Source organism: Capricornis sumatraensis, chromosome 7 (genome assembly GCF_032405125.1).
Source record: "Capricornis sumatraensis isolate serow.1 chromosome 7, serow.2, whole genome shotgun sequence".
Classification (NCBI taxonomy): Eukaryota; Metazoa; Chordata; class Mammalia; order Artiodactyla; family Bovidae; genus Capricornis; species Capricornis sumatraensis.
In genome coordinates, this window is record NC_091075.1 from 15,898,813 (window position 1) to 15,925,630 (window position 26,818).

Below are 26,818 nucleotides of genomic sequence, written 5' to 3' on the forward strand. Positions count from 1 at the left end.
TCTTCCCAGTAGTCAGGTACGGTTGTGAGAGCTGGACATAAAGAAGGTAGAGCACCAAAGAACTGATGCCCTTGAACTGTGGTGCTGGAGAAGACTCCTGAAAGTCCCTTGGACAGCAAGGAGATCAAAGAAGTCTATCTTAAGGGAGATCAACCTTAAATATTCACTGGAAGGACTGATGCTAAAGCTGAAGTTCCAGTATTTTGATCATCTGATACAAACAGACAACTCATTAGAAAAGTCTCTGATGCTGGGAAAAATTGAGGGCAGGAGAAGAAGAGGGCATCAGAGGATGAGATGGCTGGACGGCATCATCAATGCAATGAACCTGAACTTGGGCAAGCTCCAGGAGATGGTGAGGGACAGGGAGGCCTGGAGTGCTGCAGTCCATGGGGTCACAAAGAGTCGGGAACGACTGGGTGACTGAACAATAACAACAAAATATATGTATATATTTGGCTACCATCTCAGAGCTTGGGCAGAGAGCAGGCTTCCCTCCCCCACTTCTCTAGTTGGGTTGGTAGAGCTGTTCAGTCCCATTTCATAGCTGTGCAGACTTTTAAGAATTCCAGCTTTATGCAAATATTGCACCCCATGAAGCCCAAGGCCCTGTCCCTGCACAGGAATTAAGGCAGCAATCCCTTCTCTTAGACTGTATCCAAGTGTAAATCCCTTTGGCTATAGTGTCAGGAGCAGTAATCTACTATTCTGACTTTGAACATCTATCTTTCATGCATTTAAAAACATTGAATTTACTATATTTATGTAATGGGAGAAGATTCCGCCTTCTCCATGTTGATGGAACTGTAAGTCTGAATCTATATTTCTAATTGTGGCTTGAAAGGTTTTATCTAATTTCAGGCAAGAGTGAGCTGAGCAGGCCCAGGGCATCCTCTTTTGCCTCTGAAATCTCATGATGTTGAATACTCAGACCTTTGGAATGTGTTTTGAGTGGGTACCAGGAAGGCTAGGTCAAAGGGCAAAACAAGAAGACTGTGCTGTCCTCTCGCATTATTTTCGTTCCTTTTCCTTACCCTTATAGTATCACACGCACTTCTGCTCCATCATCATTTCCCAAATGCTGGGGACTGAGACGCCCTTCCCCCGTGCCGTCTCTGCTTTCCAGGACACCACCCCTGCTCTAAGCCCCCCTCTCCCTCTGGGAAACCCAGGGTAGGCAGAGGCTCAAGGGATGTTTGGGGGCAGATGTTCACAAGTAAGCACCTAATCCTGAGGCTGAGTTTGTCTTCTTGCGGCACCTCTGGTACTATCTTTGAGGAAATGACAACTCCAACTGTTGGAGAATAAGATCTAGGACTTTTACCTTAGACGTATGATATGTGGGCAGAGAAGTGTACTGCTCATGATGGTAGCAAGGCTTAACCCATCATCAGGAGAAAAACTCGATACTACCTCGGTTAGAGATGTGAGAGACAACCAACCAACCAAATAAGTGAAAAGATTATTTGCTTGTGTCAAGTAAAGCTATCAACACGCCTGCCTACCAACTTGACCTTGATTAACATGTCGCACTACAGCAAATCAGTGTATTATAAGACATGCCCTCTGTTCCAAGTTCTATTTACTGAGAACAAACATTAGGACACTGCCTGCCCACACCCAGCCCTCATTTTTCGGTGCCACCGCCCCCTCACCAGAGAACGTTCTGCTGACACATCATTCCATCTGATGCTGTCAGGAGGAACATTAGTGGTTAGGTTTCTCTCATACTTTAAAGATGATAAACCCCAAACATTATAAAAATGTCCCCAATTATGGATATTTGAAGTAACACTTTTTATTTCCTAAGTTCAACTGTGTTGATGTAGTTACTTTAGAAAACTCTATAAGACAACCTGGGTACAATTTACACACAGCTGCAAGAACTTGAGAGTGAATGAGCTTGGGCTTTTGAAAAGTTAGCCTCCACAAGCCCATTTCTCTGTCCTTTTATCTCTGCCCCTCTCTGTATTCAGCAACTGTCTCATTCAGTATAGTCAGTACAGTTCCTTTTCAAAGGAAATGAAGTAGTTAAAAGATATTTTAACCTTTTCAAGTACAGAGTTATTAAAACAATAGCAATAGCTAAACCCAGTTTTTAAAATGAGCCAGTTCTGTTTCTGAGAGAGGCAACTTGCATTCTCGTTTTGTCCTTTACGTTTTCACTCTTGGAAACCTTATGGTTATCAGTAATTTAAATAATTCAAGAATTCTATGGAAGTGAACTTTGCTGTAACACAGAGCAGGCCCCTACCCCCACCAGCCCTCCTCTACATTACAGCCTCAGTTAGAATGTCAGCCTCATTTTTCATTTCATTCAAAGTGACAGAAAGAAAAAAAAAAGATACTTTAAGGCCTAATCAGGTACTGTACCGGTGCTCCTAGTGATGGAAAAAAAATCACAAATTACTTCAGTGGGTTTGTCAGCTCTATTGTTAGCATAGTCAAGTGGCCCTACAGAAAGGAGACAGGAGAGCTAAGAGAAAATAGTAGAATTCTAATCTGCTTTTTAAAGGCTCTTGGTCAGAAGTACAGCAATTCAGATACCCCTGTTTGAAAGCAGCGGGACAGATTTGTTAGACGACAAAAGCTCCAATTAGTATTTTCCACCCCCTTTCACAATTTTCTCTATTGCTTTTGGCTCTGAAACCCTTTATGCCAGGGCCTTTGTGCTGGCAAGAGGCGGGTGGAAGGGCGCCGCGGCAGGCCGGCCGGCGGGAGCGCGGGAGGCTGCAGAGGGAGGCCGGCGGGCCGCGGTTCCCGTCGGCCCCGCGGAAGTCAAAGAGCCCCGAGGGCAGACGAGCCCCGAGGGCAGACGAGCCTCGGACGGGCCGCCTCCGGGACAAGGGGGGCCCGCCGGAGGAAGCCTACCTGTATGCATCGAGATTCGGGCCTGGCGGATGACCACCTGCGGGGCGATGGGCGTCGCGGGCTGCAGCCTGTGCAGCGCTTTGGCGACCTGCAGCAGCTGGCCCGAGACGTCGAGCCCGTACAGGAGACGGTCGCTCAGGAACACGATGGCGGCGGCCGTGGCGCAGTCCCGGGCGAGGATGGAGGCTTTCAGGCACGCCTGGGGGAACATCCACCAGACACCATCAACAGGACCGAAAGAGCGCCCGCAGAAAAGAGAGCAGCCTTGGGACCAGGCTAGTCGTCTTGGTATTGTGATCAAAAGAACAACGAAACCTAGAGCTAGGGGACTGAACCAAAAGACAGTCATGATCGTCGTCGTCATCCCAGTTCATTTGTGGGATTAAATATTTTTTATTCCATTTTCCCTATTCCATTTCTAAAATTATACAGGTGATAAAATGCATATATCCTATTAAAAGTCCAAACAATACCAAGTCAAAACTAAATGTGCCCCTTTGTTTCCTGATTCCCTACCTTATTTTCTCCCTTCCTCCCACCAATTTCATTCTTGTTCTTTCTGATAATGGTTTCACAGAGATCTTTCCAGAACTTCCTCTACCCTTTTATGTATGCTGCTATTGCTGCTAAGTCGCTCCAGTCGTGTCCGACTCTGTGCGACCCCATAGATGGCAGCCCACCAGGCTCCCCCGTCCCTGGGATTCTCCAGGCAAGAACACTGGAGTGGATTGCCATTTCCTTCTCCAATGCATGAAAGGGAAAAGTGAAAGTGAAGTCGCTCAGTCGTGTCTGACTCTGTGCGACCCCATGGACTGCAGCCCACCAGGCTCCTCTGTCCATGGGATTTTCCAGGCAAAAGTACTGGAGTGGGGTGCCATCGCTTTCTCCGAACCCTTTTATGTATATTTAGACATTAATTGATTCCTTGCAGTGCCTTTCTTCCTCTCTTTCTCCTTTACTCTCTTTTTCTTCCTTCTCTTTTTTCTCTCCCTTTCTTTTCCTTCCTTTCCGTCCTAAATGAAATTACACTAGACATACTGTTGTGTTACTCGGTTTCTTCAGTCATCATAACATCTAGAATAGCTTTCCACATCAGTTCATAACACCCTGCTTCATTTATTACCTACATTTTAATTAATAAAAACAGAATTCTAGGTAATATTTTATATTTATATGATCATGTGTAGTTAATGAATAAAATAAGAAAAGAATGTCTGAATGTACTTTCAGACATGAAAGTATAACAAAGAGTGAGAAATAGAGATTTAAATGAGGCAAACTTTTATGGAAAAACACCATATTTAGGGCTTTTAAGGTATTATACTGTGAGTGAAAGTTGCTCAGTCATGTCCAACTCTTTGCAACCCCATGGACCTTACAGTCCACGGAATTCTCCAGGCCAGAATACTGGAGTGGGTAGCCTTTCCCTTCTCCAGGGGATCTTCCCAACCCAGGGATCCAACCCAGGTCTCCCTCACTGCAGGAAGATTCTTTACCAGCTGAACCACAGGGGAAGCCCAAGAATACTGGAGTGGGTAGCCTGTCCCTTCAGATTCAGTCAGATTCAGCCAGATTCCACCAGATTCCTTACCAACTGAGATATCACGGAAGCCTAAGGTATTATACTAAAGACATTAAAAGTCACACAGCTGATAACATAAATGAATTTACCACCCATTTGCTAAACCAAGTAGAATGTTTTCTGGGCTTGTCAGTTCACATATGAAGCCTAGAAAGCATTATAAGCATTGCCATTTTCCTACCACAATCTTTTTGTACAAACACTGCTTTCCTCATCACATAAGTACTAACATTTATTGGGCAAAACTAGGTACCAGGCACAGTGCTAAGAACTTTATATGTATTAATTTATTTAATCATCACCAAAAATCCTAAGAGACAGATTCTATTTACTTGTCAAAATCAGTATTTTAATCATCCAATTGAATTATTCCTCCCATTCTGACTCCTAAAATCCTACTGGGTTGACCAAAAAAGTTCATTTGGATTTCTCCAGAATATCTTATGAAAAACCCAAATGAATGTTTTGGCCAACTCAATATTTCTTTTCATTTATACCTTGCTACTAAGAACCACCGCAATAATCCTTCTCTTTTCAAACTAATGCATTCTCATTAAGGCTTTTAACCTATTACTGTGTTTTTTAAGTTTAAAAAGTGATAATGTGCTCTGGTATTTGTCCTTTTGTTCTTAGTTGATCACTATTGAAATTGTGATATTAATAGTAATACCAATTGTTAGGGGGAATATCTCTTCTCTCCTTTTGCTGTTTCCTTCCATGTTCAGGGAGCTCAGTTACTGCAGCACTCCTGGCCTCTTTCTACTTATCTGCCCCAGGAGAGGTGGACGATTTTGATTGGTAAACTTGGGAAGAAACTGGGCATGCATTGCTTAGCTCCTCAATTTTTTCTTTTGGGATCAGAGTGTCTAAAGGAAATAGGGATTCTTCTCTGCTCTTCTATGTCATGCCTTATCTAGAAAACCACCCCTTATGGGGTGTTCTGCTTGGCTCAGTAATTTCTGTGACTGAATAGGGAAGTCAACATAATTCTGGGGTTCATCTAGCAGAACCCCTTGCCCTAAAACCTAGCTGTATCCAAGTTAGCCTTTGTCAGAATTAAAGGTAATATTTAATCTCTTGTCTCCCTAACTCTTTTGTTTTATTTCTTAGTTTGCTCTAGGAGGGTAAGAGAGGTGTTATTTATTGGATCTGCCCAAAGACCCCAATGTTAATCATTACCTGACACACCATGTGTGCTGTGTGCTGTGTGCTAAGTTGCTTCAGTCGTGTCCGAAAGCTTTGTGACTCGTTGTGTCCAAGGGATTCTCCAGGCAAGAATACTAGAGTGCCCTCATCCAGGGGATCTTTCCTACCTAGGGATCGAACCTACATCTCTTTAGGTCTCCTGCATAGGCAGGCGGGTTCTTTATCATGAGTGCCATCTGGGAAGTCCGCCTAACACACCATAACCCTTTCTAAAGGAAACTGCTCTGCTCACAGCTCCTGCCTTTGAAGCAGCAACGTTTTTTGTTGACCTTGATCCCCTCTTCCCATCTTACCACCAGCTGAAGGCTAACCTAAGAGTACCTACTTCATACCTAGGCCATGACTCTGTGGCCTGGATTGAAAAATGAATTTATCAGTCTAAACTAAGAAACACAGAATTTTCCCGTTGCTGCAGGAGAGGAAGAAGCAGAGAGTAGAGTTTCGCTAAGCTACGTTTATGTATAACACCCGCGTGACTGTGAATCCAGATCCACGTTTTCACCAACGCTATTATTAGAGTTACAGGCTTCCTTTATCATCCCATGTGTATGTTCATAATAATGTACACCCTGTTCTATGAATTTCCTTGTGTGAGCCTCTGTTTAACTCAACCAAAAACGCCTAACTAAAACTGAAATGCTCAAAACTTCTATTGAGGATTGTCAAGTAAACCATTAATCTGAAAACACGAGTTTTCAAATGAGAACAAGGCAGTCATTTGACATTTGTAAAACGTAAATTTAAAGATAGAAAAGGAACTTGCTGACTTTATCTACGCCCAGCTCTGTTTAACATGGAGTCTCTGATCAAGAGTCCTCTCGACGCTAGGTGCACAACACGGCCCTTTGGTTTGCAACGTCAGCTGCTATCTGCAGAATGTGTAGCGTCTGCCATGGCCAGGCTCTCTTAAACCGTTCTTTGAAACAGCAACTCTGTTCCTGTCACCCCGCTCATGACCCTATGGAGGGTACTCAGCAAGCCACAGTGAGCCCCTTCTCTTTGAGGTGCATGCCTGGTGTTTAGTTCTGCTCTTCATTCTCATAGGGGTCTCGCTTCAGTTTTCTGGGTAAGAGTACCTATGTGGGATGCAATGTTTAGAGGCAGGTCTGTTCTCCAGGGCTGATTCTCCTCCCTTTCCTCCTTGACAATAATGGTTTCCATCTTTGTAGTACCATATAGTTTATGAAAGATGTTCACACACGTGATTTCATTTATATTTATAGTAACTACAAAATCTAAGTAAGGTAAGGAAACGGAGACTGCGAGGTCGACTTTCCAAAGTTACAAAGTCAAAAGGGTCAGGGTCAGGCAGGAAGGAACTCAAGTCTCTATCATTTTTTCCCCCCTTTTCTGTTGTGGTAGAAAAGCACAGAACATAAAGTTTACTGTCTTCGCTTTTTTTAAGTATGGCATTCAGTAGTGTTAAGTGTATTCATATTGTTGTAAATTAGATCTTCAGAACTTTTTATCTTGCAAATATGAAACTCAATACACATTCAATAAACCCTTTCTCCCTTCTCCCTAGCTCCAGGTAACCTCCCTTTTACTTTCTGTTTCTATGAATTTGACTCTTCTAAGGTATGTCATCACTTCATGGGAAATAGATGGGGAAACAGTGGAAACAGTGTCAGACTTTTATTTTTTGGTGCTACCAAATCACTGCAGATGGTGACTGCAGCCATGACATTAAAAGATGCTTACTCCTTGGAAGAAAAGTTATGACCAACCTAGACAGCATATTCAAAAGCAGAGACATGACTTTGCCGACTAAGGTCCGTCTAGTGAAGGCTATGGTTTTTCCAGTGGTCATGTATGGATGTGAGAGTTGGACTGTGAAGAAGGCTGAGCGCCGAAGAATTGATGCTTTTGAAGTGTGGTGTTGGAGAAGACTCTTGAGAGTCCCTTGGACTGCAAGGAGATCCAACCAGTCCATTCTGAAGGAGATCAGCCCTGGGATTTCTTTGGAAGGAATGATGCTAAAGCTGAAACTCCAGTACTTTGGCCACATCATGTGAAGAGTTGACTCATTGGAAAAGACTCTGATGCTGGGAGGGACTGGGGGCAGGAGGAGAAGGGGACGACCGAGGATGAGATGGCTGGATGGCATCACGGACTCGATGGACGTGAGTCTGAGTGAACTCCAGGAGTTGGTGATGGACAGGGAGGCCTGGCGTGCTGCGATTCATGGGGTCGCAAAGAGTCAGATACGACTGAGCGACTGAACTGAACTGAACTGAACTGAAGGGACCTCAGAGATACAAAAACCATCCAAATCCACTTCTAGGGATAAAAAATGTCTGAGATGAAACCGTAAATATCTGGATTGTGTCCAAGGTCTTCCGTTCATTTGCCATGGCAAGTTACTTAGCCTCTCTGTTTCCTCCTCTGTGACATGTGGATAATATCGATTTTTAGTGCTGTTTGAGAATTAGAAGAAATGTGGGTCAATTGTTCAGCACAGAGCCTGGCACATTATGGGTGCTTAATAAATGAAGGGGAACAAAACAGGCACAAGAACTTAGTTCCTTTGCTCCCATTTCCCTGTATGACAAAATAGCACCAAGCGAAGATAGACTCCTACAATAAATGTCAGTGGAATTTTCAAGAGAGCAAGAAGGAAGTAACAGATGATTCCTATAACATCTCTAACGTTTATCTCAGAAAATGGCAGAGCCTCTCATTTAATTTCTCTCTTCTCTTTGCCCTGTCTAAGGAGTGATGTTACTAGAAACTGAGAAAAGAAAGAAAAGGAAAATGAGCAGGCTTCATGGCAGTTGGCGAAGGGAAGCTGGTGCTTGAAAGGCAGCTTTCTCAGCATGCACGTGCGAGCTGCTTTTGGCTGTGGCCAATGGAGGAATCCCTCCCGAGCACCTGAAAAGGATGTTGCAAACACCCTCTTCTGCATCCCACGTGAACACGCCATATATTTGAGCAGAGAACATTGCCTCATCTGTTTTTCCCCCTTCTACTCTTAATAGTTTGGAGCACAAAAGCCTGAGAGAGGGTGACCTGCCAGACAAAGGCCCTTTGAGTTCCTTGGAGAAGTAGACTCGGAGGAGGATGGAAGGAATCCAAGTGGCCCTATTATTTCCACTTGCACTAATTAGACATTTTTCTGTCAGCTATTGAGCACTGCTGAGAGGCCAAACTCTCTGAATTCATTTCTAAAGTGTTTACAGAAGTTTGCATCTGTTTGTGTCTCTTCAGGAGGAAAATAAGCACTTCAATAGCATTGTGGAAAATCTAAACGAACCATCCTATTCTGGAGGGCCTGGCGTCCCCACAGCTGCATAATTTAACTCCGCTCAGGGCCCGAACCTCTCGCATCTCTCTCCAAAACCTAACGACGCAAAATGCAGAGAAAGTCAACTCCGGAGAATCTTTTCTTTCTTGTCATTGTCTTTCCTCTCCCTCCTTTGAAACGGCGGCCTGCTGTGCGTCACATACAGATTTGGGTGGGTATCATGCTTGCAGTCCCGCTCTCGTGTTTCTACCAGCACTCTGAGAAATTAATACCCACTTTCATTTGCTGCCAAGTGAGGGGATAGTAAATTCCTCAGCAGCAAAGCCGAATACATCACCATCCTGGGAATCTCCCCCAAGTGTCTGCCCGGGGAGCACTCTGACTTCAGAAGGGGAGGAATGAAAGGAGGCCCCGGGTGTGTGGTAGGGAAAGAGAAAGTTTCCCTACATGGCAAACTGTGCCTGGGTTATGCACAATTAGATTAACATGAAAGAGAGTCCCTTTCCCTCCCCCACTCCCCAAAAAAGAAAAAAAAAAAGAAAACAACACAAAAACCCTAACCCACTGGCTACGTGGCAGTGCCTTTGAAATGCATATTGGTCTACATGGTATTTGATTCAGGGTTCTTTTTGTTTGGGTTTTTAGGCCCACAACGGACCTGCCATCACAGAGGACTCAAAAATAAAATCTTTTAAGATGGTGTCACAGTAACAGAATTTTAGTGATGGAACCAATATAGCATAACTCAAGATTTTTTTAAAAAAGGAATTCTGTTCCTTTATCTTTGCTCAGAGGCTGACTTAAGGGAAAGCTTGTTCAACTAGTCACTAAATTGTGTTTTTCTTGTTGAGTGAACCTGTTTAAATGAAAATATATGGACACAGATAAGGCAGTGTGTATGCTGGATTTCTAAAGATAGGCTTGCAAATGTGCACACACACACACCCTACATTTTTTTGCATCTGTTTTCAGGATGGGAAATATGGGGTTCTAATTGAGTTTGTGGTACAAAGGGAACTTCATGGCGAGGAAGCTGAGTCAGGTGGTAAAGGAATTAAATTCCACAATGAGATTTCAATACACAGATGATTGAAAAAATGCTAAAGAGCCTGTTCCAAGGGCTTTTGCTGAACAGCAGCAAGGAAAAGTGTGTGCTGTTTTCATAGTTCCTTGCATTAACGCTAGCCCCTCCCAATGCTGAGCATCAAGTTTGGGTCCCAGCTATGGGTTCAAAGCCGTGATGTGTTCACAGCAATGACAATGGCAGCTGTTCTCAAGGGGGGCTGGGTGAGGGGACTCAGAACCAAAGCCATCTGGCATTGCAATTGGCAGGCGCAGTGTAAAGGGAAATTATTGCTGCATGGCAAATTGGGAGATAGGAAAAAGGCAGGGGAAAGGGAGAGGGGGAAATGTCCTGAGGTGAGGAATTAGCAGAATAAACAAATGAAAAGTGATTGACGCCTACACAGTTATGTGTCAACAGTAAAGCAGAGTAAGAGTCAACCGACCCAACTGGACTCCTCAAGGTCAAGGGAAGACCAAGCACAAATGCTCCACGTTTGTCCACCCACTGAACCATGAGGAGGAGGAGGGGAAAAAAACCTGAACTTTCCTACTGTTTATGCTCAAGGCTTATTAATATTTCATCAATCTTGCCTTCATTTTACCAGTGGAACATGCAGACTCAAGCACTTTCAAAAAATAGTTATTGATATAACCTTTTTCTTGATCCCAATACTTGAAGATAATATTTTGGGTCATCTATCCCTGCTTTCTTACCCTCCCTCCCACACATCTACTGTGAATGGAATTGGGTTGTCTGTTGAAAGAAAAAGCAATATCAGAATAGATCCACCAGGATCCTGGTGAAGCTCAAGGCCCCCGCGTACCATGGACCTGCACCTGTCTTCTGGATTCCAGGTTGCTATGGCTACAATGACTCTCGTCATCATTCTTGGTGATTTCAGCGTCCATACTGATGGCTTACCCAGCACACATGACTTACCCTGTCTCGCTGGCCTCCTGATCTCCAGCGAGCTTGCTCTACACTCAGCCTTAGTCACTCTCATGGTCAGAACTTGCCATTTGATTTTCTGATTTATCTCCTATTCTCCCAGCTTTCTTCCTGGATAGCCGAACTTCAGTGATTCTGCAACATTTTTGGGATATCCACACTGTCTGCTAACCCTACTGTTTTGTTTGCTTGTTTGGCTATGCCATCAGTCCCTCATGTCCTCATTTGCCTCTTTAAATTCCATGGTGCATCAACATAACAGCTTTTTAATAAGCATTCTTGACTTCTCTGCCACTTTCTACTTCCGCCATATTTGTCTGGCAATTCTACCATGTTTACTGTTAAAGGAAAATGTTGACCTCATATTCGAATCGCCTAAGGAGGCTTTTTAAAAATCTAGATGCCCAGATGGCACCCTTGGCCTGTTAAATCAGAATCTCTGGACGTGTGCCCAGGCATCAGTTGCTCCTTACAATGCCCAGGTGATACCAACGATCCCCAGGTGATTCCAATGATTCCAGCTTTGAAACCACCTGTCCCTGACCTTTAGCCTCTTTCCCCACCCTTCACTCCCTCCTCCCTGATGGGAGTTGAGTGAGTTTTCTGATGGGAATGGCATAGCAGGCTCAGACCTTCTTTCCTCTCTTCGAATCTTCCTCCCTGTTCTACAAAAAGGAAAGGGGCCTGGCAGCAGCAAGATGTGTGAAGACTTTTCCAACTACTTGCCCAAAAACCTAAAGCTACGTTCTCCTGTTTTAGAATAATAAAGATTGCTCTTTTACTTCTGTCTTTCAGTAGGTTCTGAACACAGGAGAAGATGAATGTTATTTATTGTCGCTTCATATTTTCAAATTATATCTAATTCTCTGCCTAGCCTGGGCTTGCACCCAAGCAAATGAGTGTGGCTGGAGAAAAACACACAACTGTAACACTTTAAATTTATGACCATAACCTGAAGCTTGCCCTCAGTATGGCCAGACAATCCAGCTTTTACACCTTTGCTCTCCTCTACAGCCGCCACAGCCCCGTTAACCTCCTCTACTCAACTGATGACCTGGCTTCTGAATTCACTAAGATAATAGTCAGTGAGGTGAGACCTTCCTTACTCTCTTTCCCAAATCTGCCAACCCTCTTATGTTGTAACTCATGTGTCCTCCCTACTCTACTGGCATGTTTAAGACCAACTGCCGCTATATACTCAAATCTAACCTGCCTGCTTTACTCTAGGACATGATGGCTGTAAACACTTCCCTTCACTTCTGCATCATTCATTTCCTCATCTCTGCTGGATCATTCTCAACGGCATACAAACATTGTATCTTCCATCTTAAAAAGTCCTTCCTTAACCATATATCTCTTAGTCCTTTCAGCATGATGTAACAATAATGTCATAAACTGGGTATTTTATAAGCAATAGCAGCTTGTTTCTCATAGTTCTGGGGATTGGAAAGTCCAGGATTAAGGAACCAGCAGATCTGATGTTGGGTGAGGGCCTTCTTCCTGGTTTACAGCTGGCATCTTTTCTCTGTGTCTCTCTGGAACCTCTTTTTAAGGGCACTAATCCCATTCATGAGGAATCTGTCCTCAAGGCCTAATCACTTCCCCAAAGCACCTCCTCCAAAACCATCACCTTGAAGGGTAGGATTTCAGCCTATGAATGTGGGAAGTAAGGGTACAAATAGCCAATCCCCAGCATTCTCCTTCTAGCACCTGTCCCATTTCTCTGCCCCTCCTTACAGTCTCAAAAGAGTTGTCTAAACTCACTGTCATGCTTTCTCACCTTCCCCAACACTCCACTGAACCCATTCTTTTAAAGGTTGCCAACAACCTCCAAATCCAATGATCGTTTATTAATCCTCATCTTATTCAAACTCCTAGAAGCATTTGGCTGTGACCATCAATCCTTCCTTTTTTATTCATGTGACTTCTGGCATTTCACACTCTCCTGGTTTTCTTTCTCCTTCATTGACTGCTCACTCTACTTTGCTGGCACATCCTTTTCCAGCCTCTGCATGTTGACGGCCCAAGGAGTCAGTCCTTCCGTTCTCTAGCACACACTCATTTAGACGGTCCCCTGGCTTCAAATATGACTCGTGTTGATAACTCCAAACTAAAATACTATGCTATTGTTAAGCAATTATCCTCCAATTAAAAATAAATACATTTAAGTTAAAAAAGAAGGAAAAAAAACCTCTTCTGAGTCTCTTTCCTGCAGTGCTGTGCAGTATACAAAATTGCCTACGCAATAAATAGCCTGATGTGGATGTCAGTTACATATCTCAAACTTAATATGTTTAAGACAGAACACTTTAATTTCTCTTCTGTACTTGCTTCTTCATTTCATTAATGACAACTCACTCATTCATTTGCTGAGGACAAAACTTCAGAGTTTTCACTCTGCTGGTGGCTCTTCTCTCATCCTTTACATCGAATCCATCTGCAAATGATATTGGCTACACCTTTAAAAAACTTTTTTATTAAAAAATTTGGAGTCTAGGGCTTCCCTGGTGACTCAGTGGTTAAGAATCTGCCTGTCAATGCAGGGGACACAGGTTCGATCCCTGGTCTGGGAAGACCCCACATGCTGCGGAGCAACAAAGCCCGCGCACCACAGCTATTGAGTCTGCGCTCTGGAGCCTGGGAACCGCAACTGCTGAGGCCCGTGAACCCTAGAGCGCATGCTCAGCAACAAGAGACGCCGTCACGAGAATCCTGCATGCCGCAACTACAAAGGAGCCCCATTTGCAGCAGAGAAAGCCCAGCACAGCCAAAAAATAAGTTAATTAATTAAAAAATTAGAGTATGATTGCTTTTCAATGTTGTGTTAGTTTCTGCTGTACGACAACACGAATCAGCTATAAATATATATATGCATCCCTTCCCTCTTGAGCCTTTCTCCCACCCCCTCATCCCACTACTCTAGGTCATCACAGAGGACTGAGCAGAGCTATACAGCTCAGCTATACAGTTGGTTCCTGCCTTTAAAATACGCACAAGCTCTGACCACTTTTCACCTCCTCTAGAGCAACCACTTTAATTCCAGCCATTATTAGAAATTTGCCTCCCCTTATTCTGCTGTTCTCTGGCTGGGTGCCCTTTCCAAAAACTCTCTTGCTTTGTCAGCATGTGTGTCTCCTCAGACAACTCATTTCCAAATGTTAGACAAGAGTCCGCTCTCGGGCCCTGGAAGGGATTTCCCCTTCCTGCAACCATGCTGAAGCTGAAACTCCAATACTTTGGCCAACTGATGCGAAGAGCTGACTCATTTGAAAACACCCTGATGCTGAGAAAGATTGAGGGCAAGAGGAGAAGGGGACGACAGAGGATGAGATGGTTGGATGGCATCACTGACTCGATGGACATGAGTTTGAGCAAGCTCTGGGAGTTGGTGAAGGACAGGGAAGGCTGGCGTGCTACAGTCCAGGTGGTTGCAAAGAGCCAGACATGACTCAGCGAGTAAACAACAGGCACGATTCTAAGCATTTTCCACGTTATACGTTCACTAATCCTCTAACAATCTATAAAGTAGTTATACCATTGTAGAGGTAGAAAAATGGAAGCCAAGTGTTTAGGTAAGGTGCCCAAGATGACGAAGCTAATGAGGCAGCACCAGGACTCCAACCCAGGCAGTCCAGCCCAAGTCAGCTTCCTTAATCCCTACCTATATGACCTTAATTTCATCAAGACTGTCATTGACATTATTATCAAAACCACATACTAGAATAGTGGCAGATACAGAGTACAAAGAGAACTGTTTGGACCTCATTGTCCCTAGGACTTTTCATTTGTTCTTAAGGTAATAATTATCATTGAAAGGTTTGAGAGCTTAATTATGCCTGTTGCAATTTTAAGAGCTATGCATGATTAAAAAACAAATAGACTGACTTGTCACTTTAGAATCTTATTATCCAAGAGAATCACATTTATATAAGCAAAGCAGAAATCAATGTTTTAACAGTAAAGGTTAGCCTTGCTGCAATAAAACCTCATTTTAAAAAATCTCACTACTAGGAAGTTATTCACAAAGTATGATTGGTTATTCACTAAATCAGAATCTCTGGATAGTAGAACTTGTGGAAAAAAATGTTACAAGCTAAACTTTTCTTCATTCTTTCTCTCCCTCCCCAGCTAATGCACATTCCCACACAGATACACACAGATATACAGACACACAGGTAATCCCGGTTCAGTCAGTCCCTTGAGCAGTATTTAGAATCTCAACCATAAATCACTAAAATCATAAGCAAGTCTAAATTATGTGCATTTTAAGCACATTAAGCAAAGACTTGGCCTTACACAAAGAATGATGAGAAGCTGCTGTAGTCCTGTGTACAAATCATAAAATGTGAGACTTACTGAGAAAGAGCGTTAGAGGTCTGACTCCTATGCCCCTTTAACATTCTACTTGCCAATGACTCCAGAGGCGCAGAGGTTTCAATTTCATATACAGTGCCAGTGGGAATAATTCATGCCTAACATGATAGAAGGTTTTCAGTAACCATGAAAGAAACATATATTGCTTTCAGTATTTACACGGTGAAGAAATATAAAAAGTTCCAGGACTGAGTTGGTAATACTTTCAAAATGTGATGGATTGTACATGTGTATGGAAAAAAAGTTAGTTTGAGACTATTCTCAGGAGGAAGAGAGTCAAATCAGTTACTAGGGGGAGATGCTGTGGGAAAGTGAAAAATACTGGGCTTGGATTGAGCTGAGGCACTATTTGCTTTACACCTCTTTGTCCAAACTAAGTAAGCTACTTAATTTTTAAAATTTCATTCTGTTATATATAGAATAAGGATAATAAAACCACAGAGATTACTGAGAAAATTAAAGAAAAATATATGTAAAGTGCCTTGCACTTAGTAGATACTCAATGAATAACATTATTTTGAGAGTGGACTGATGGTAGGTGTGTGGAATCAGTCCCTCATATCTCAAAATATAATGAAAAATTTAAAAGTTTCCACCAAAGTTTACCAATGAGAAAGAAAGTAAGCTTTACTATAACATTTTAAAAAGTGGGTAGACCCTAGCCCCTTCCTTTGCCTGTATGTCAAATGGTGACTCATGACAAACTGCACAGAGGAATTCCTCATCTTGGAGGGGCTGATGATGAGGACTCACCCACTGAACTGTTTTCAGTTTATTGTATTGCAGTTGCTGCTGCTGCTGCTAAGTCGCTTCAGTCGTGTCCGATTCTATGCGACCCCATAGATGGCAGCCCACCAGGCTCCCCCGTCCCTGGGATTCTCCAGGCAAGAACACTGGCGTGGGTTGCCATTTCCTTCTCCAATGCATGAAAGTGAAAACTGAAAGTGAAGTCGCTCAGTCGCATCCGACTCTTAGCGACCTCATGGACTGCAGCCTACCAGGCTCCTCCATCTATGGGATTTTCCAGGCAAGAGTACTTGAGTGGGGTGCCATTGCCTTCTCTGATATTGCAGTTATACCTGGTTAAATAGATTGGCAGTTTATATTATCACAAATCAAAGACACTTCAGAATAATTCATAATAAGGGGGGAAAGACTGCAAAAAGCTCAAAGCAAAGTTCTTTAAACAATAGTCAAATGTAAAGAGTTTGGCCATCATAGCTTTATAAACAGACAAGTGCTAGTTTTGTGTTTTGGCAGTATGTGTGCTCAGTCGTGTCTGACTCTCTGCGACCCCGTGGACTGTAGCCTGCCGGGCTCCTCTGTCCATGGGATTCTCCAGGCAAGTATACTGGAGTGGGCTGCCATTTCTTCCTCCAGGAGATCTTCCCGACCCAGGGACCGAATCTGTGTCTTCTGTGCTCCTGTATTGGTAGGTGGATTCTTTACCACTGAACCACCTGGGAAGCCCACTTTGGTAGTATCACAGCCAATAAGTTTTATCTGAGGTGTGGAAACAGCTAATGGAAACACACAGGTGCTCCAAATTTACTAGCCTTTCTGTGATGACAAGTAGCTGACAACAGTATGTTATCCAACAGATATTCTGAAAATATTTTTCAGATAATGATACTGGAAGTGTTTTCAGCATTGTGATTTTAAAAGAAAGTATCTATATTAAAAGCACTCATACAAATGGGAAACTTTCGACCTGTTTAAAAATCTTCCAAATGAAGAATTTGAATAAGTTTCAACATCCTTTGTTAAAATGTAATGTCTTCTGATTACCTTGCAGAAGCACACCATTGACATTAAGGAAAGTGGAAATTTGCTAGCTGAATTTCAACAAATGATTTTTCATAATTGGTGGGTGGATTGAAATATGAGTAGCGTGAATTAGCAATCACAGCCTACCTCTTTTATTTGGATCAACATACCTTTGAGACATAATTTTTTCAACTATTACAGTCATTAGAACTAAGTACTGAAATAAACTGTGCTAGCCATATCTTCAACAGGCAGTGCTAAGCTGAGTTTAAAAAAAATAGTTAATCATATTTCATTATAATTTTAATACAAACAGAAAGGTTCTTGTGCCAATAATTCAGTTTAAAAAATTATTTTAAAATGTTCATTTGATTGTTTTTTTTCTTAAATTTCTATCCTATAGAAATATATAACATAGGAATGCATAGCACACACATATACTTTATTAAACAAACAAATGTGTATTAGAGTGCCTGCTCAAAAGTTTTTACTGATGATCAGTAAAAAAAATTAAAAACAACTGATTCAGAACGAATTAATCAATGAGATAGTGAAAGACTTTTCTTTTGTTCTATACAAATATATCCAAAAAGAGAAAGAAGTAATTCCAAATATCTTTGAATTTGTTGAGCTTAAAAGGTTTTGGTTTCTGGCCTCTGAAGCAAGTTGTTTTAATAAGCAAGGCAAGTGATTCTACATCATGAAGGGATGGTGGCAGGCAGAGGGGGGTGGCACAGAGGGGAGGCTTAGGGTCACATCCCAGCTTAACCACACTTTGTAGTGTGGATAAGGGAACATCTCTCAAGCTCTCTGAGCCAACTGTCTCATCAGAAAAATGGGCATAATCAGTTCTATTTGCAGGGTTGTCCTCAAATTAATATGTTGTTAAAAGCATATCGTACAGAATCACATGAGGTTGTCAGTATTTGGTGCTTGTTGATATACAACAAAACACTGTGGTTCAACTAATATAAACAGCATCAGATATGTGGAGATATATATATATATATTTAGAGATAAATTGTTCAACCTCCTTAATTTGCTTAACATAAAATGTAGGAGGTGATGTTATTCTTTCTTGCTGACAGGACAGGATAAGCACATCCCTAGGACTGATCATTTTCTGAAGGTCATCACTTTCTTCTTTCTGCCCAGCACTTCAATCTGCTCATTTTTCTGCATTTTGAACTGGATTGCTCTGCCCACTTGTCTTAGTTTGATCAACTCTACCGACTTGGCTCAGCTTTTGGGCCTCATTATGAGGAGACATGAAATCCATGCCATAGGGTTAGTCCTCATCAAAGGGATAACTTGCATGCCTGATTCTGTGGCAACCAAAGTTTCATTGGTAGAATTCTAAGGACAAGTCACCATTTTAATTTATCTTCCATTGAAACTTGAAAGTACCGTATTAAAGGGGGTAGTTTTTTGGCACAGTTTTAGAGCAGGGTTTAAATCCTTGGTGATTTTAATCATATGCTATCTTAAAGTTTGAATTTGCATAGGCCTTGGAACTAATATTTATCCTCTGAAGGTTTCATTCTCTTGGTGCCTAATTTTTATGTATTAAATGAAATTCATTTTTGAAGGATCTGAACCTTTTGTCTGGCTCCTTTTCAAAAGAAGAACTATAACGTTCAGCAGAAGAAACTAAAGTTTTAAATGTTGATCATTGAAAATTATAAGATTTCTGTCTTAATCCTGCACTGAGTAAAAAAGTGAAATCACATTGACAGAGAGGGAAGAGAGCAGGTTACAGGGCAGCTGAGGCAATAGGAATGCATGAGGAAAAGGCTGCCCTGGCCCCGTAACAGCCGTGTGTGAAGAATGGAACTGTGTAGACTCAGGGAAGACATGCCAGGCTCAGGCTCAGAAACCTGGGTGCTGGGTCCTGCTGCTCCCACTAACAGGTGGTGTAACTTACAGCAAGTCACTCCTTACACTCTCTGGGTTTCATTTCCCCATCTATCAAATGATGGGCTTGAAATAGATGACCTTTAAATTTCCCTCCCTGGAAGAAAAGCTATGACAAACCCAGACAGTGTTTTAAAAAGCAGAAACATCATTTTGCCAACTAAGGTCTATATAGTCAAAGCTATGGATTTTCCAGTAGTCAAGTATGGATGTGAGAGCTGGACCATAAAGAAGGCTGAACGCCAAAGAATTGATGCTTACAAACTGTGGTGCTGAAGAAGACTCTTGAGAGTGCCTTGGACAGCAAGGAGATCAAACCAGTCAATGCAAAAGGAAACCTACCCTGAATATTCACTGGAAGGACTGATGCTGAAGCTGAAGCTCCAATACTTTGGCCACCTGTTGTAAAGAACCGACTCATGGAAAATATCCTGATTTGGGGAAAGACTAAGGGCAGGAGAAGGGGGCTGCAGAGGATGAGATCGTTGGATGGCATCACCGACTCAATGAACATGAGTTTGAGTATACTATGGGAGATAGTGAAGGATAGGAACCCTGGAGGGCCACAGTTCATGGGGTTGCAAAGAGTTGGACACAACTGAACAACAAAATTTCCCTCCAGTTTTGGTATTCTATCATTCAATAAAGAAATAACTTGTATTCATGAATATTAATTATATGGAGATATATATATATGTATATTCCATAGGTGTCTGTATGTGTATGCACACATATGTGCTAAAATGATCTCCAAAGACTTAACAGGAGAACTTAGCTCATAGCAGGCCATCAGATGGGAAAAGGAAAGATTCAGAAACAAGAGCACTGCATTTTGAATCCTCACTTTATTAGTGGAAAGATGCATGGTCAATGTCATTTAATTAATGATGTTAGCTTTTCCATTAGAATCTGAGTTCAGTACTTGCTTTTGCTCTCAGAGAAGTGATGCACCATTACCTTACTATCCTTACTTAGGTTTTTGAATATTTGATCCTATTTAGATTTGAGGACAACTGGACAGCAGAGGCTTTTCTCTTTCTCTCAATCATCTTCCCTTTTTTTTTTTTAATAACAGTAACAGATGTCTTTTATGAAATTAAAGAAATATAAAAAAATTAGCTTGTAATCTACCACTCTAATAAAAATGTTCATTCAAATTTATTTAGCTTTTATTGTTCAGGATTAGTTTTAGGTGTTTTTGTAAAGTATACATGTCATTTATTATTTCTAAATTAACTGAGATTCCTCCACTCTCACACCAAAGATTTAAGCAAGAAAAAATGTCAGATTGCTATATCAGAAAGATGGCTTAGGTTACAGTGCAGAGAAAACTTGTGGAGCTGTGGCAATAATGGGGACTATCCACCCATCTATTTCTGGGTCTCCTCCTTCTGGGCACGTGGTACAGTTGTATTTCCCTGGCTCCTTGAAGTGAGGCGTGACTACATGGCTTATCTTGACCAATGGCCACTTCTGTATGAAAATATTTAAGAGCCACTATGCAAGTCACAATTTCTTCTTCCCCCTGCCATAGCAATCAGCAATATTTTAAATGATAGGCATTCCATGAAGCTGAGTCCCTGAGGAAGAGTGACATAAGGCTGAGCTTCCCCCAATGTTCCCTCAGAGGGACACTAAGGAAGAACAAGGAACAAGTCTTTATTTACTTTAAACCCCTAAGGTTTTGGAGCTGTTTGGATTTTTTCTCTGCAGCATAACCTTACTATCCTTATAATACAGGAGACATGACTGGATAGGGAGAGGAGTTGGATATGATCTAGGAAAGAGATGATAGGATCTGAACCAGAATAGCTGCAATAGGGTTGAAGAAGATGTCATTCGAGAGATATTTAAGGGGAAATCAGGAGGCTGTGATAACCAATGAGTACGAGAGTTGAGGGTGAAGATAGAGTTAAAGATGATTCCTGTCTTGATTTGGGTGACTGGGTGGCTTGTGGTAACATTTAATTACATGTGGCCACTGGAGGAGGATAAAATGTGATTGGTGGAGGGAGAAGGAGCCGGAAGATGAGGAGTTCAGGTTTTGACCTATTGGAGTGGAGCTGTCTGGAATATGCAAATAGAGATATTTAGCAGGCTGTTGTATTGTGATATGTTTTCTCCAATCTACTTTCTCCCATGTTTAGGGATGATATAATACAGTCGATACTAGAACCTACATTTTTTTTTCTTGTAGAAACTATTTTTGTTCTTTGGAACAAATTCTGTTCTTGACTGTGATTTATTTCACCTTTCTTCCTGTAGGGACATAAGATGGCATGCTAAGAATCTTGAAACCATTTGAGAGCTTTCTTGCTTCCTCATATTCTACATGTGCATAAGCCAGCTTTCACTTGGTGTGTTAGTTTCCTGGGGCTAACATAACAAAGTACCACAAATGGAGTGGCTTACAACATAGAGATGTGCTATTTCAAAGTTTTGGAGGTTGGAGGTCTGAAATCAGTGTCAGTAGGGTTATGCTCTGCTAAGGTTCCATGCCTTTCTCTTAGCTTCTGGTGGTGTCAGAAATCCCTGGTATTCCTTGGCCTGTAGCTGCATAACCTCAACTTCTGCCTCTGCCATCACAGAATGCCTCTGGCATTCTCTCTGCATCTTTGTGTCTTCACATGGCTGTCTTCCAATAAGGACACCAGTCAGATTGAATTAAGGGCTCATCCTACTCCAGTATGACCTTATCTGAACAAATTACATCTGTAACGGGAGCAGTGAGAGACTTTAATTTTAGGGACCCCAAAATCACTGCAGATGGTGACTGCAGCCATGAAATTAAAAGATGCTTTCTCCTTGGAAGAAAAGCTATGACCAACCTAGACAGTATATTAAAAAGCAGAGACATTACTTTGCCAACAAAGGTCCATCTAGTTACAGCTATGGTTTTTCCAGTAGTCATGTATGGATGTGAGAGTTGACTATAAAGAAAGCTGAGTGCTGGAGAATTGATGCTTTTGAATTGCAGTGTTGGAGAAGACTCTTGAGAGTCCCTTGGACTGCAAGGAGCTCCAACCAGTCCATCCTCAAGGAAATCAGCCCTGAATATTCATTGGAAGGACTGATGCTGAAGCTGAAGCTCCAATACTTTGGCCACCTGATATGAAGAACTGACTCATTGGAAAAGACCCTGATGCTGGGAAAAATTGAAGGTGGGAAAAGAAGGGGACAACAGAGGATGAGATGTTTGGATGGCATCACTGACGCAATGGGCATGAGTTTCAGTCGGCTCCGGGAGTTGGTGATGGACAGGGAAGCCCAGCACGCGGCAGTGAATGGGATCACAAAGAGTCGGACATGACTGAGCGACTGAACTGAACTGAACTGAACTGAATGGCCCTATTTTCAAATAAAGTCACTTTCTGAAGCATTGAGAGTTAGAACTTCAAAGTATTTTAATGGGGAAAACATCAACCCATAACACTTGGGAAAAGTATGATAACCCCCAGATTTCAGGACCTATAATAATAAAGTTTTTGGTGGTTGTCTGTATTTCACATTTGGGTGCAGTTTGGTTCCAACTCTGAGGCTCCGCTTCTGCCCCTTTCCAGGATCCAGATTGAGGGAGTAGCCCTTCTCCTGTTTATGAAACAAAGGAAAGCTTCCAACTGCTGAACTACACAATGGCTTATACTGCTTGGGACTGAAAAACGTCATCACTTCCTATCTACCTTTCACAGGTAGGGCAGATCATAGGGCCAAGTTTGTAAGGATTAGAAGAACATGTGTTGAGTACCTGCCACATATTTGGTGTTCAATAAATAGAAGGGACCATTCCAATAAGCAGACTTTTGACAAAGCATTGCCCTATCTCTTCATTCTTGCAGTTTTTCCAGAACATAAATTAGGTCTTCGATTTCTCTTACATTACTCTGGGTGATCTATATCAATGCCTGGCATGTGTTAACACTCAATAAAGTTTTACTGAATGAATGAACAAATATGCAGTTTATATTCACTTTGCTTTTTGCATCCTGATGAAGAACATTTCAGTTATTAAAGTCCCAAGGTGATAGTTAAAGATGAAAACCTCATTTGAGAAAAATCAGTTGCTGAACAAATAATAATCCCAAACGTATCTACTATGGGTGTTGAGTTCTCTATTATTACTATGAAAACTGTTATCCGAAATAAATGCTTTAAAAATGATTTTTAAGATGATCTTTTAACCCAGAACTTATTCATGGAAGAAATTTTATTATTCCCATGGAAAGCATCTCACCCTCTTACCTCGTCTTCATACCCTTCATATCTTTCTTTGACTTGACATTTCATTTTCTAATAAATTCATACTTTAGTTATCTTTTGCTAAAGGCCGCTTTTCACCTCTCTACTCCCAGGTTATTCACACTAGAATTTTTTTTAAAATATAAATTTATTTATTTTAATTGGAGGCTAATTACTTTAGCGGATTAATTACATGGTGGATTCATGTCAATTTATGACAAAATCAATACAATATTGTAAAGTAATTAGATTTTTAAAAATATTTCCCTGCAATCTCGTAATGAGCAATTCTTACATTTATTCATGTTTTAATTCTTGACCATTTAATATTTTAAGTAGTTCAAAATCTAAAATGTCAACTTAAAGGCACCCAGAATATCTAAAGAGACTTATTAAAAAATATCCTGAAAGCTAAATTTATCAAACTCCATTCACAAACATTTTTCAACCATATTAGCACAAGAAAACCAATAATCATTTTTTTAAAATCTCTCTTAAAATTACTGCAAGGTAGCACAGATATTTCCAAAAATGTCTGCTGGATGAAAGTTATCAAATTACCCATTTTCATGGTCATAAAGTTGAAAAGGAAATGGAAAAAAAAATCCTCATTCTGAGCCTGCTTCATCTCCTTGTAATCAGCCAGCCTGTGAAGACTGCAGTGTGTCTCCTTACAAAGGTGCCAGACTAAATTCAGGTTTCCTCCCCCACAGAAGTAGAGCTGGGGAGAGGGCAGTCCCTCCCAGCATTAGGACCCCCAAATTTGCAGGGAATGCTCAAAACTGTGGTCTATGAAACAAGTTTTGGCCTGGCAACCCCATCTTCTCCCAAATGCCACTGATATACAAATCCAAACATGCCCTTAATCTCCCTTTCAGAAGTTTTCTTTTCATATCTTCCCTAAATTAGGTAGAAATTGTCCTTTTCAGGAGTGTACAAGTTACTGAAGAAATCACACAAGTTGGCAATCATATGGAGGTAAGTGCCTTCATGTCCTGGCATCTCATATGTAAGGACAGTTTTACTAGTTAGAATTCTACTGTGTCCACCCAAACCAAGCTAAACAGAAGCTAATGCTAAAAGCTTTCAATACTTTTTGAAAAATCCATCAAAGGTTTTTCTGAATGATATTTATAAGGGCCTTACTGTTCTCTTTCAAAAACTGAAATGCCCTTCTCGGACACTTGAAAAAAATTGCTTGTGCTTTTCATCTTTCCCTCTCAGAGTGTAAACATTGTTTTGAGTGAAAGGAGCTGAAGGAGCGCTTACTTTCCCTTGAAATTTTATTTTTAAATAAGAGAGGGAGAAAATCCTTTTTCTGACTAATACTAATAATACAGGTCAAAGTGTCAGGCGATATACAATTAGATAGAAAACAAAAAAGGTTCCCCCTCTTTTTCCCACCGTACAATGGCACTGGAATATAAATTACCGATGGAGATGAAATAACACTTCAAAGCTTATAGGGCAGGGCAGGGCAATGTTTACAAAGTATTTTCTATGGCACGATGAGACACTACAGATGACGGTAACCCACGGACTTGAGGGTGTTGCTGAATAGTCTAAAGCTAGCATGAGGTAAGATTTTACGTCCCTATAGCCTGTGACCCTGTGATATGCTTTGTCTCACAAGGGCAGCTGCAGTTATCAACAGATGTTTCAGCAATAAATAATTGGTATCATCTCGGAAAAGACCCATCTACCTGGGGAGAGGGCATAATACCAAAAACACTGCTTGGCTATCACAGCCCCATTAATCTCCCATCTCTCCAGGTTTCTCGGGGAGCGTGCTGCAGGTGTTTTTTCTGGGAGAGAGAGGACAGACTCTCTCAAGTCAGCAAGCTTTGTGTGGAGTGTAAAGGAGGCTGGCCCCTGCCATAAATTTCTGTCTGTGGCCACACACCAAAGGAGAGAAGATGGGGGGATGGGAAAGTAGGCGACGGAGGAAACAGAGGAGGCTGTGGAGAGCAGAAAGCAGAGCACAAAACACATGATTTTTGCTAATTAAGTTAAGCCTAAGTGAGGGACATTAGAAATGACCCTTCATTTTACCAACTCAGGCACTCAGCACAGTTTCACGCTTAACTTTGCTCTGTTATCTATGGAATTAAAGGCAGTGTTTACACTCCAAATGTAATGCTAATTTTTAAAATGGAAGGAAAACTTTTTATGAGAAGGATTCATTTCAAGGTATAAAAGTATCATGGAAATTTAGATTTATGAAAAAAATCTATAAGAACACATAACTGAAAAAAAAACTCAGCAACCTTTATTTTTTAATGTAAGAATAGAATCTCACAATTAATTGATTATTATAATAATATGGCCATCCAGCCTTGGTAAAATGTGATATTGAAATCAGTGGATAATGGGACAAAAACAAATCATGGAATTTCCTTGCGATACTTTTGACAAGCTAAGATAGCACTACCGTTCTCCGTATTTACAAAACAGAGTGGTTTAGCAATTGTGCACTTGGGGTCTGACACAATAAGAAAGCATCTCAAGGCTCTTTGGGAGGTGTGGTTGCTTAATTTATAGCTTGCTTGGTAAGCTAAAGAAAATGATGCTCAGCATTCAAAAAAGCTCCCAGGTTAAACACATTATGAGCTAAAGCAGCCTAATGGGCTGGTTCCTAGAGCTGCCCCTGAGTGACCTTGTGAGCAGGGCATAAACTTCTTAAATTCTCTGTGCCTTTATGCTCCCCCAATTGTGATATCTGTGCAATATATAGAGGGAAAGTAGAAGGAATAATGAATGGACTCCCGACAGAGTCTAACAACTATGAGCCGTATGTCTCTCAACTGACATTAACCCCCAAACGCAACAAGACTTTAAAACACCATTTCCAGTTTTTTGGCCAATGTCACTACCAGCTTTGAATGCACCTAGGGCGATCTAGTAAGCGTGGATGAAATGAAGGGAGTAAAACCCCGGTTATAGAGATGTGCTACATCTCAGTCTATGCTGGAAATCCAGAGGAACTTTCTAAGCCTCGAAGGTCGAAGCAGGGATCTCTTCCTCTGAAGCTACCATGCTCTCACCTTCCTTGGAAGCCATATACAGAGCTTATATGCCACTGGCTGAACACACAGGGCTTTCAAAGCCCTTCTCCTCTCACACTTTTGTTCAGGCTCTCTGTCTTTAATTTATAGCTTCCTGGGTAAGCTAAAGAAAATGATGCTCAGAGTTCAAAAAGCTCCCAGTTTAAACACAAGATGGGCTAAAGCAGCCTAATGGACTTATTTGAGCTGCCCAATCAATCGCCACCCTGTTCTCTTTTCAACAGTCATTCTCAAACTCTAACGTGCATCAGAATCATCGGAAGGGCTTGTCAGGGTTGATTGCTAGACCCTCACCCCCAGAGTTTTTGATTTGGTAAGACTAATATATGGCCCAAGAATCTGAGCCAGTTTTTGGGTGATACTAAGTGCTGTTGTTGAGAAATCTGTATGCAGGTCAGGAAGCAACAGTTAGAACTGGACATGGAACAACAGACTGGTTCCAAATAGGAAAAGGAGTGCATCAAGGCTGTATATTGTCACCCTGGTTATTTAACTTATATGCAGAGTACATCATGAGAAACGCTGGACTGGAAGAAACACAAGCT

General features: G+C 41.6%; 1 protein-coding gene across 1 annotated transcript in view; it reads right to left on the reverse strand.

Moving 5' to 3' along the window:
• Positions 1-26,818, reverse strand: part of ALPK1 (alpha kinase 1) — a 112,446-nt gene that overhangs the window by 20,658 nt on the left and 64,970 nt on the right. Inside the window, exon 7 of the mRNA XM_068975307.1 lies at positions 2,872-3,070. Coding sequence (XP_068831408.1) covers positions 2,872-3,070 — 199 coding nt within the window. The remainder of the gene's footprint in view (positions 1-2,871; positions 3,071-26,818) is intronic.